The sequence below is a fragment of the Ctenopharyngodon idella genome, chromosome 17 (genome assembly GCF_019924925.1).
Source record: "Ctenopharyngodon idella isolate HZGC_01 chromosome 17, HZGC01, whole genome shotgun sequence".
NCBI classification, from domain to species: Eukaryota; Metazoa; Chordata; class Actinopteri; order Cypriniformes; family Xenocyprididae; genus Ctenopharyngodon; species Ctenopharyngodon idella.
In genome coordinates, this window is record NC_067236.1 from 13,883,801 (window position 1) to 13,896,730 (window position 12,930).

At 36.7% G+C, this 12,930-nt stretch overlaps 1 protein-coding gene across 11 annotated transcripts in view; it reads left to right on the top strand.

Annotated features, from left to right (window-relative positions):
* The window catches only part of smoc1 (SPARC related modular calcium binding 1), a 57,512-nt gene extending 48,768 nt beyond the window's left edge, over positions 1-8,744 (top strand). For 9 of the 11 annotated variants that reach the window (XM_051868098.1, XM_051868096.1, XM_051868102.1 and 6 more), the window contains one exon: positions 6,816-8,744. In XM_051868098.1, the coding sequence (XP_051724058.1) occupies positions 6,816-6,855 (40 nt within the window). In that variant the 3' untranslated portion in view covers positions 6,856-8,744. The remainder of the gene's footprint in view (positions 1-6,815) is intronic. The other 2 variants (XM_051868099.1, XM_051868097.1) reach the window with 1 other exon arrangement.
* The last annotated feature ends 4,186 nt before the right edge of the window (positions 8,745-12,930 follow it).

The window sequence follows — 12,930 nt, forward strand, 5'->3', positions numbered from 1 at the left end:
GGTAAAACTGGCCAGTTGCTCTTGGATGGACAAAAAGTAAATGTCAGACTGAAGAAGTTTTAGTGAGCTGGAAAATATGTCAGTTTGTTTGCTTTAATTTTGACAGCAGACGTGAGACTCGACTCTTATTTCTTGCGTTAGAAAGAGGCTTTGTTTGTGCGTGCCATTAGCCTTGTGAAAAAGACGCTTTAAGCATCTGGCTGGGAGAATGTTGCAGACACACTGATTTGTTGCATCTTAGTCATTTACGATAATTATGGATGACATCATGGTGATGTTTTCTATGGAGTATGTAAAAAAGAAAGCAGACTACTTGCTAACTTGGGAAATTTGGCACTGTCTAGGAGTGAATCGCCCTCGCTTTTTTTTTAAATGGTCCTTTTCTGTAGCCTTTTGTGTACAAGCACAAGTCTAACTTGAGTTTATTGTATGTTCAGATTATATAGCATTTGCTTTCAATTTCCTCTTTTAGCAGTGTCCAATATATTTTTTAACTAGTGGGTTGTGATCCAGAAATGCAAGTTGCAGGTCTGAGAGTAAGTAAAAAGAAAAAGAAAAGAAAAAAATATATATATGTATTTTATTATTGAGAAGAAAAAATAACCCACATCAGCCAATGTCCTGTTAATTATTTTGCACATTATTGGGTCATTATTGGATTTAGGGTGAAAATAATAAATTTCAGTGTTTGATTTTAAGAACATTTTTGTTGACTTTTGAGTTCTAAACACCATTGGTACTTTAAAGTCTTTAAATTCCTTAAAGGGATAATAATTTACTCACCCTCAAGCCATCTTTAAGAAGATTTTATACATCAATCAAGCATTGGTGAAAGTAGACGCCTCTCATGGTTCAAACAAATAGGGCTGGGCAACAAACTCAAGCTCCTCTTCTCTTACATCAAAATCCTCCGACATTTGCTTTAGACTTCTAATTCGAGACTGGTGTTATGTTTTGCTCTATCCTCTGTACTTCTGCATTCGCCAATATGTTATGCATAGGATCAGAGATCACTCTTCCGCCAGAACTATACTCGTATACGGCCTTTGCTGGAAGGCAGTTATTATAGTTTATAAAGTTTTAAATATGGATATTTTTCTCACAAAAACTCATCGCTTCGCTTCAGAAGGCCTTTATTAACCCCCTGGAGCCATGTGGACATCTTTTATGATGGATGAATGCACTTTTTTGGGCTTCAAAATCTTGAGCGCCGTTCATGGGATAATTTTCATTTTGATAATTTTCACAAGTTTCATTTTTGGGTGAACTACCTTTAAACAACACAAGTTGAGAACCACTATATATTCTGTAACAACACCTGATTACTAGTAGTACCCCTATAAATGTTGTGCAAATCATGCAAAATATATATATATATTTTTTTTTTTTATCGGCATCAGTGATACCTCGTTGCACACCTTTTCTGCCACCAGGCAGTAGCCTACCCTTCCAGGTCTCCAATGTAAGGCCTAATCAGAGATCAGCAGTCAGGTAAGGCAGCTCTTAGACACACTGGATCTGGTTTCCCTAGCCTTTATCAGATGAGGGGGACGGGGGTGAGCAGGGAGAGGCTTTGTGTCCTTAATGGCACAGTCATTTCATCACTTTACCGCTCTGAAAGAGTAGAGGCCAAAGTGGACCCTTTTTCTGGTGCCTGTTAATTACCGAAGGGAATTGGGCTTTTGAGGAGAATGAGTATGCAGACACTGAGAGCTAAAAGAATTCTCCACGCTAACAGACAAACAAGACATACTCTCAAATTCACCTCAAAACCACCCCCACAACTATGTTTAATAGGTATGTTTGTTGTGATGAATTTATAATACCTACAGTATAACTTGGTTCTGTCAGTGGAAAACTATCTTAAACTGTAGTTTATAAAACTGCAAGCTATGTATAATTTAAAACAGTTCAACCACAGTTAAATAAACTGGTCTTTTGAAAAAGTAGTTATCTATTCTACAAACCCGATTCCAAAAAAGTTGGGACACGGTACAAATTGTGAATAAAAAAGGAATGCAATGATGTGGAAGTTTCAAATTTCAATATTTTATTCAGAATACAACATAGATGACATATCAAATGCTTAAACTGAGAAAATGTATCATTTTAAGGGAAAATAAGTTGATTTTAAATTTCATGGCATCAACACATCTCAAAAAAGTTGGGACAAGGCCATGTTTACCACTGTGTGGCATCCCCTCTTCTTTTTATAACAGTCTGCAAACGTCTGGGGACTGAGGAGACAAGTTGCTCAAGTTTAGGAATAGGAATGTTGTTCCATTCTTGTCTAATACAGGCTTCTAGTTGCTCAACTGTCTTAGGTCTTCTTTGTCGCATCTTCCTCTTTATGATGCGCCAAATGTTTTCTATGGGTGAAAGATCTGGACTGCAGGCTGGCCATTTCAGTACCCGGATCCTTCTTCTACGCAGCCATGATGTTGTAATTGATGCAGTATGTGGTCTGGCATTGTCATGTTGGAAAATGCAAGGTCTTCCCTGAAAGAGACATCGTCTGGATGGGAGCATATGTTGTTCTAGAACTTGGATATACCTTTCAGCATTGATGGTGCCTTTCCAGATGTGTAAGCTACCCATGCCACACGCACTCATGCAACCCCATACCATCAGAGATGCAGGCTTCTGAACTGAGCGCTGATAACAACTTGGGTTGTCCTTGTCCTCTTTAGTCCGGATGACATGGCGTCCCAGTTTTCCAAAAAGAACTTCAAATTTTGATTCGTCTGACCACAGAACAGTTTTCCACTTTGCCACAGTCCATTTTAAATGAGCCTTGGCCCAGAGAAAACGCCTACGCTTCTGGATCATGTTTAGATATGGCTTCTTTTTTGACCTATAGAGTTTTAGCCGGCAACGGCGAATGGCACGGTGGATTGTGTTCACCGACAATGTTTTCTGGAAGTTGTTGTGATTTCCATTACAGTAGCATTCCTGTATGTGATGCAGTGCAGTCTAAGGGCCCGAAGATCACGGGCATCCAGTATGGTTTTCCGGCCTTGACCCTTACGCACAGAGATTGTTCCAGATTCCCTGAATCTTTGGATGATATTATGCACTGTAGATGATGATAACTTCAAACTCTTTGCAATTTTTCTCTGAGAAACTCCTTTCTGATATTGCTCCACTATTTTTCGCCGCAGCATTGGGGGAATTGGTGATCCTCTGCCCATCTTGACTTCTGAGAGACACTGCCACTCTGAGAGGCTCTTTTTATACCCAATCATGTTGCCAATTGACCTAATAAGTTGCAAATTGGTCCTCCAGCTGTTCCTTATATGTACATTTAACTTTTCTGGCCTCTTATTGCTACCTGTCCCAACTTTTTTGGAATGTGTAGCTCTCATGAAATCCAAAATGAGCCAATATGATGTTGAAAGTGAGACATTTCAAAATGTCTCACTTTCAACATTTGATATGTTATCTATATTCTATTGTGAATAAAATATAAGTTTATGAGATTTGTAAATTATTGCATTCCTTTTTTATTCACAATTTGTACAGTGTCCCAACTTTTTTGGAATCGGGTTTGTACAAGCTAATAGCGAAAATTTGCTAACAACATTGAAGCTAAGAGGGTAATTCTAGCAAACAGGGTGAAAACAATGAATGAACCTAAGCTAAAAAACAGTTGCAATGACCAAATATGTACAAAGTAAAATTCTGCAGGGACTCGTGATTAAAAAACAAAAGTTGTTTTTATCGATTAATTTACATGTGCGAACCAATTGACTAGAATGAATCAGACTCTCCAACAGACTTTCCAGAGAAAGTACTGCATGTAGCGTGTAAAACCTCAACTGAAACTAAAAAACTACAGTATTTTAAAAACGTAGTCAGAAAAAGTTAAAGGTGCACAATGGAACTGTGGCCTCTCTATCACCATCTGTGGTCGAAAATACATCTGTGGTTTTTTATGTGACAGATCTTTCATTCTACTCCAAGACCCCCTGACATTAAAAGGAAAGTCATACAAGACAAAAAAAAAGTATTGACAGCACAAGTAATAGCATACTGTATCACACCATTGTAGCTGCATGCAAGGACAAATGACATAAATCATGTTCTGCCAAATCCAACTCTGCCAAATATCAATCATTATTGTAGGCTTAATGGGGTAAACACAAAAAAGGCAAAAGTATTCCGCAGTACACTTCCGCAGACACTTTTAGTTAGTTAATCCCCAAAGTTGTGGTTTCAACTAAAGCCAAAACTATGCTTTGGTTTTTATGTGTGTTTTTTTGTTCCAGGGTATGCATACAGAGTATGTAATGTACATTTCATAAGCAGCATGTTTGTGCATACTGTATGCGTGTAACAACACCCCCCCCCCCCTTTTTTTTTTTTTTTTTTTTTTTTTTTACTGCGCATATATATTGCTCTTTTTTTCTTTTTTTTCTTTTTTTTTTGCACTAATTAGGTTGTTCGCAAGGTGGCAACACTGGCAGGTCATGTTTAACATTTGAAAAAGGGAAGGAACAACATTACTGCTAGACCACAACACAACACTACTAGACCACAACAACAGTAATTGCCTGCGTTAACGGGCGCTTGTCTAAGTGGGTTAAAGGATACTCATGACTCTAGTTTAAATGAGTACATTTTTATCAGTCATAAGTTCTGGAGAGAGATAGTACAGGCACTGGACGAAGAGTGAGCATGTGTTGATCGCCAGTGTTCGCACACACTATCAAATGTACTATAGCGAATGTGAAGCTAAGTCACGCTGCATTGCATGCTGGGGCGGCAGCTCCATATAGACCCTCTGCTACAAATACTGAAATTAATACCAATACCTGCACCTTTTGTTTTGTTTTTGCCTATAAATTAAATATTCACATTGTTTATAGTGTTGTTTGCATGGAAGAGAAGCTATTTTATTGCAGCGCATGATAATTTGATGTTTTCACTGTGTAGAATTCCGCTGACAATGTATCTGGTTACCATGAAAACAGTGTCATGCACTGGGTGCTGCTTCAGCCATAGAAATGTCTAAATAAAAATGTGTTCAACAAGCTGAAAGAAGTCGATCCATTTCTTTGTTAGAAACGTTTAAATGCAACTGAAGTTTTATTGTTGTCATTGTAAATATTCACTTTCCCATGGTCACGGAGGGGAATCAAAGACTGTGGGTCACACATTCAGCAGATACAACACAATGTTTTTTTGTTTTTTTTTCCTTTCTCTCTCTGATTATTTCAACACACAACAACCAAAATAAAATCCCTAGAAGCTTGTGAACAGTTCCGTAGTGGCTGCGTGCAAGTTCTGCTACTTTCACAAGCCAACAAACTGTGAGAGCCATACTCGTAAAGGTAATGTTAAAGCAAACAAAATACAAAATTTTCAAAAACACTTGAAATTTTGGATTATTTGACCTCCTCAACCCTTAGCTTCCCTTAGTTTTTGCTACATGTAGAAAAGCAAAAAAAAAAAAATAAAAATAAAAAAAAAAAAATCAGTTTTTTTTATTTGGCAGCTTATTACTATTGCAATTTTTGATACAGCATGAGTGACCTACAATGGTGACATTTTTCACAATCACGAAAGAAAAAAACGAGAAAAAAAAAACGCCTTAAACTCACTAGCAAAAAGGCAGCGCGATCGTCCTAATATGGCGTCTAAACAAGACAGTTACCCAGAACTCAACACTGCGTGACGTCAGCTTCACATTCTCTATACTTTGAAAGGCAATGCACTTGGCTATATGCATACACTACTGTAAGCGTTTGTGTAAAAAGTGAAGTAAGTGAAGTAAGTTTGTGTAAGTAATAAATTCAGCATAGCTGATAAAACAGGTCTGTTTCTTTTGATTGAGCGTCCACCTGCATTTCCCCACCCCCAAATGCCTGCTGTTGACCTCACACATACACACACATCTGATGGACTCTCCAGGGCCTGGGACCCCCCTCTGCCTGTCAGTCCCTTCCCCCATGGGGTAGAGGAGGGGGTTCTTCACTGGAACTCTTGTACTCCCTTCTACAGCAACCATCTGCAAGCAATCTGTCTGTGTTACCCATCTCCCAAGTTCCTCAGACTCTCTGATTGATAGCCCCAAAAGGAGTCCTATGGCCCAAACTGTGGACACCAAATGTCCCTGTTCCCAATGCCATCATGATCCAATTATACGCCACATTAATCCATTATGGTTTACTGTACTGTACATGGGATGAATTACATGCTCTTTCTGCCACATGTTGGGTTTATGTTATGTAAATTACTTTTTATACTGAAAAGCAGCAATTTGCATGAATCACCAATAATTTTTGAGCCAATGTCAAACGTCCCAGCCTCAAAGGCAAAATGGATAAGTGAGAAAATTTAAGACAAGGAAGTAGCTGTAGAGAAAGAATTACACATCAGCCGCAGGGGAATTATCTGTTTCCCAAATGACTTTGCAGAGAGAACAAACATGGCCTCTCATCCTTCCATTAACATTAAGATACTCACATATGCACAGCATAATTTGAATGAATGGAGCTGACATCGGACATATCATCTTGAATGCGTTTGGTGCATCTGGAGATGTTCTGCTCGCAGACAAAGCCCACATATCCGCAATGCCGACATGTTGTTTGCCCCCATATCTCTCCTCCTATTTTTCATGTGTGTGTGAGATCGCAGACAAGATCTAGGCCGCATGTATGTGCGCATATGTGAACATGTGCATGCATGAGCGCAGATAAATTGAAGAATGCTGCCGTCTTGTCACGCTATGGCTGTGTTTTGGCGCATCTGTAGGCCAGCATGCTGAGCGCAAACACCTCACCTATCTTACCAGACTGTCTGTTTTCCAGTAGGTCGTCTGGTCTGAAGACAGAAAGTTCCAGAAGATGAGGCAGTAGCACAAAGCACAGTGGGAAGGCATCTGTTCACTGCTGGAAGAGTACAACGAAGGATTCTGAGAAATTATTAAGAGGTTCCTCAAGAAAAAAAAAAAAAAAGATGAAAATGATATCATGGAGCCAAAATATTTGCACTTTCTCCTCCCATTGTTAGGCATTTTATTATGTCCTTTGTGTGTGTTATAAACATTTTATTAATATGACTTAAAGATTGACAAAAACGTATGTCAGAGAACACAGACTGTAAGTGTTTGAACAATTACCTGCTACCGTCCACATTTTCAGCACATCCACACTCACTGCTAATCCAGACAGTATTATATAGTTGTTTTTGAATGAGAACTTTTTTAAAAATTGAAAAAAGCAAGCACTCCATTTTGAAATTAGCTTGCCTTTAAATGTCTCTTCTTGTGTTTGCTGTTGTTTTTTAAAATGTCCATTCAACCAATATGTTTGCTCCATTGTTCACCTTGGCAACGGAACTAATGGAGCATTAGTGAACAAGAAATGGAGCAAAATCTTTTCTGTCAACAAACATTAGCTACGGTCTCTCAGTCTTGCACCTCAGGACATTAGTAATGTACACTTAACCATCGCCTGAGAATTAGCAGTAAGTTCTACATGGTTTGTTCAGAAGTCAGAGGTCAAAAACACTATCACGCAAAATTAGTTTTGTAAAAGTCACGAAACACTTCACTTAGCTTTACTTTCTTCAAATGGATTATTCAGTAAGTATGGTGTGTCTCACATACGGAACAACTGGTGTTCTGTTGCTTTTTCACAATGTCTTTATCAAATCTTGAACCTTAAATATGACATCAAATAGTATAGGGTGTTCCAATTGCTATATACTGATAAATGCACACAACTGGCCTAGTTTAGGATCCATATTTATAATATCCTTTCATAAAACATACTTGAGTGAAACATTTTTCCATATATCTGGGTTTTGGCACACACTAACAGAAAATACCCTAGTAATACTTTTTTTTTTTTTTTCTGGACATGTACCATGGTATACTTTGAAGTACTTAAGAGTGATATGGAAAATTACAATGTAATCATTCAGTACCACTGTTCTTTTGTTTGTTTGTTTTGTTTCTTTCTTTCTTTCTTTCTTTTTTAAACCATGGTATTACCACAGGGTTTTTTTTTTTCACATTTTCTTCTCTGGCTAGAAGAGGATTTTATAAATCAGGAGGTTCATGTAGGTATTATAAATGGAGTGTGTTCGAAAGCATTTTTTTTTCTCAGCCAATGTAATCAGTTGTGTAGTTATGCAGGAACAAATATGAGAGGGTAATTGATTAAAAAGTAAATAAATAGATGTATTTACATTGACTCAAAATTACATTCTATGTCTTCATTTACTGGGCTTTGGAAATGAACAATTCTTGGAAATGAAAAATGAATTCTTGTCAAAAAGCGATACTTCCAACATCTTGTAAGAAAACAATAAAAATAGAGATATAAATATATTTACCCCTTTTTTCTTTTTCGATAACTTTCTACTTTAGGAAAGATATGTTTGTGTGTGTGCGTGTGCGTGTGCGTGCGCGTGCGTGCGTGTGTGTGCGCGCGTGTGCGCGTGCGTGTGCGTGTGTGTGTGTGTGTTTGTTTCTCATGGACATGTACTTGGAAGCCATTACTTTGGCTAAAAAAGTTGTAAATATTTATCATATGTGCTTTTTTTGGTCTTTTCTCCAATTCTTAAAACATTGTTTAACAAACTCTGAAGGCAATGTCAACATCAATTAGATTATTGAGTAAATTGTAAGTAGGCTGTTTTGCTTTCATCATGAAATGTCTGTTTTTTCTGAAGTCTGTTCAGCACAATGTAAAAATGACAGCCAGTGACAATACACATTTAAAAAATTCTAACTGTGTCCATTTGTTTTTTTATCTGATAATGTGCATCTTTTGCTCATAGGAGTTCAAATCATATATTCCCATATGAAAGGACATGACACTACAGTCATGTTGCTAATCAAGTACTTATTAGACATGATATGTTAGTCCACACATCAAAAGTAGTTTACTTTTTTAAAGCACAACAAAATATTAAAACAATGATTTCAAATGTATTTTAAAGTAAAACTTTTAATTTGACAGTGTACTCTCTTTAAGAACACTTGTTTTTTATGTCTTTAATATGTTATCTACAAGTACAGTTTGCTTAAAACTATATATTTTTAAGTACACTACAAGTATAATTAAGCACACTTACTATTTTTCACAAGGGTTTGTCCTAAACTTGGTTGTTTTAACCATTATCTTAAGAGAAAATTACAGTAATAAGTTAAGAAAATTGAAAAAGTGTGTAATGCCTTGTGAAAATTATACCCGTTCTGTTTACTTTGATTAAATTAACCTCTTATTTACTTTTAAATTCTTTTAATAAACAACATTTAATCAAAGAAATTTCATTTCATGATCAGATTTTTCAGTGTTAAGTATGTTTTAAGCAGGCCTGGAGATTTAATAGTTCACATTTAGTAATAATTCTGAAACTGGGCATGGCAATAGTAGTCTTGGGACAACTATGTTTTTTAATAGAGAAGTAAACACACCCTTGTTCACAGCTGCCGCCCATTTTCTCTTTTACGCCCACCTGAAACGCAGGTCTGTGCGTCCCCTGAAGTACTTCCAGACCTCAGCTGAGGCCTCATCACATTTTAAATGTTTCAAATTGTTTGAGCTGTAATCACGGCCAATCAAACGAGGGAGCCAATCTGGAGAGAGGCACAGATTACTGTTAATATCACAGATAGACAGAGGGTGCCTCAAAAGAAAGGTATTTAGATAGGGAAACCAGCCGTCCAACCACTGAATTGGCCTAAACCATCGCCATTCCAATATCCCTGTTCCGGCAGCAGTAAAGAAAAGGCCACATGTTCAGAAATGTACAACAAGAATTTCTATAAAAGAGGCAACTCCCATTTCCCAGGTGCACAAATGATCAGATGTCTAGTGATACATATTGAACAAGGACAGATCCAAAGAGGATGTGAGATCATTGTTGAAATGCAGTAGAGCATTGAGGTACCGAAGTTTTATCTTCCCTTAGAAGCAGAAGCACAGAGATAAGTTCTTGAAGACGAGGATGGTGTCAGAGGTGGGGTCAAGGATTTTGGTGATAGCGGGGGTGGAGAAATAAAATAAGGGTTGTAAAGCAGCTGGGATACATGTGTCTAACACTGACACATGTGGCATTTGACTTTCAGTGTGAAGTTCAAAAGAATTTTATAATGACGCAGCTGCTTAAGGATGTGTACATGAAAGAGTGTGTGTGCGGGTGCTTTGCGGAGGAGGATAATAGATTTCCATTGTTCTTAAAAACCTATTGACTCCTTAAAAAAAAATCGGAATTACTTAGAAATGTCATGTCGGGTGGTTTCATGCTGTGTTAATTAACTTCAGCCATACTATATTTATTAAAATATCAATTTATTATGATCAAGTTCACTTAAAGAAGGAAACAAGAACATGTACTGAATGTAGCCATTTAGTAGAGACAATTATCCATAGATTCCTACAGTACATTTATTTTTGGCTTTTGTGGTAATCAAATAAGCAACCTTCAGATTACAAGTTCTGAACTACACCACTTTACACTTTTATGTGGCTAATGTTGGGTTGCAAGACATCTACACTGTAAAATAATAATAATAATAATAATAAATAAATAAATAAATAAATAAATAAATAAACATCAACCTATTTCAAAACTGAAGTTGCTACATTAAATTTGTAAGTAATCAAAGTCATTTGCACTTAAATTATATTAAACTGACTTAAGTTGAATCTTGTAAAACTTTGAATTTGTTTTGATTGAGTTAAAGTAATGTAGAAACATATGTTATTATGACTTATTGGTCATATTTTTTTTTTTACAATGTATAGTGCTTGTAAAGGGACAAAAATTACTTGATTTCATAGAATCATTTATGCAAGATGTTAGGTTTAAAACAATACTTAGTTAATAAGATCAGCCTATTTTTAATTAAAACAAAGCATAACTATTGGTCAGACTTTATTTCGACAGTCCACTTTAGATATTCTATTAACTTTAAAGGGTTAATTCACCCAAAAATGAAAATTCTGTCATTAATTACTCCCCCTCATGTCGTTCCACACCCGTAAGACCTTCATTCATCTTCGGAACACAAATTAAGATATTTTTGATAAAATCAGATGGCTTAGTGAGGCCTTCATTGACGACAAGATAATTAACACTTTCAAATGCTACTAAAGACATATTTAAAACAGTTCATAATAACGACTTTATTCAACAATATCTAGTGATGGGCAATTTCAAAACACTGCTTCATGAAATTTTGAAGCTTTACGAATCTTTTGTTTCGAATCAGTGGTTCGGAGCGTGAATCAAACTGCCAAAGTCAAGTGTTTTCAGTAAACGAGACTTCGTTACGTCATAAGTGTTTCGAAATTTCAATGGTTCACCACTGGGGGGGATGATTTTGGCAGTTTGATACACGCTCCGAACCACTGATTCGAAACAAAAGATTTGTAACTATAAATAACTTTGCAAGAACATGTCAACTTATTCTACTAACCCGAACCCTAACCTAACAGTCTGATACTCTAATGAGAGTTAGTTGACATAGTTGCAAAGTTACTAATAGAATGTCTAAAGTGGACTATCAAAGTGAAATGTGACCTAACTATTTTGTTAATTTCAGTGAAAGGGTATTTAATAAAACCAACAACAATATTTCATATTTTGAAAATATTATGTGTATATTATATAGGTTTGGGCAAATCCAGAATTTTTTTTTTTTTTTTTTTTTTTTTTTTAAAAAGGACAATTTTATCAGTTAAGTCATTTCAGCAGTCTAGTATGAACTACAAAAAAAATTAAAAAAAATAAAAAAAAATAATAAGAAAGAAAGAATTTTATTTTATTACAAAGAACTCCTTCTGAGAAAGAAAAATAACCAGATTTGATTAAAAGAAATGGACCATTTAGTGCATTTTATGCATTATTTTGTAAGAGTCAGTCCAAGTGTTGTGATTCACTAGCTTCAGCCCTTGTGTGAAATAAGGATCTTACATAAGCAGTTCCGCACATGTGCAAAACTCTGTAAGCCATTATAAAACACATTAGAGCTCATGGAGGGCAGTCATTTAGACAATAATGCACTTAATAGTTAAAGCAAAATACCTTGTGAAATTGGAAAGGGGCATGTTAGGTCTAGCAGTGTGAACCATTTGTGTCTAACACACTGCTGTCTGTCTGTCTGGAGCAGCACCTGCCTAACAGGCTGTGCTCTCCAGGGCCAGGGGTCACCTGCCAGGAGGCCTAAGACTAAGGTCAAAGGTCATGTCTCAAACAGGCATGTGTGATTGAGAACACAGCTGGACTAATCAGGGCAGGTGTCTGTCCTTTTTTACCCTTCATCTTGAGCTACTTATCGGAATGGAATACTAAAGTATTGCTTACTGTTTACTGCAAAGTATACAGCCTACCATAAAATATACAGTACCTGTCAAAAGTTTGGAAGTCTCTTATGCTCACCAAGTCTGCATTTATTTCATCAAAATAAACAGTAGTATTGCAAATTAATATTACAATTTAAAATAATTGTTCTTGCTGCTTAACATTTTTGTGGAAACAATTTGTGGTAAGAGAGAGAGAGAAATTAAAGGGGACCTATTATGCAAAATTCACTTTTGCATGGTGTTTGGACATAAATGTGTGTTTTCAGTATGTGTACACAACCACCCTATAATGATAAAAATCCAACCACTCCGTTTTTTTTTTTTTTAATCCCCATAAATCATAAGCAGTGTCTCAGAACAAGCCGATGCAGGTTTCTGGCAATGTGACGTCACATTAGCCATAGGCCCCACCCACGAATGTTGACAGACACTGCCGTTTTAACATAGAACCGCCCTGAGCGAGTTCACAGCGAGTTGTACAAAGTCCGCCAGTGTTGCACTGACGAGAACGTCTCCCAAGCGTTTTCGGTGTTCTGTAGCTGGATGGATTAATCCACATAGCTCTCTCCTTTTACTTCCTAAATCTGAGCCGCTGAAGACGAGG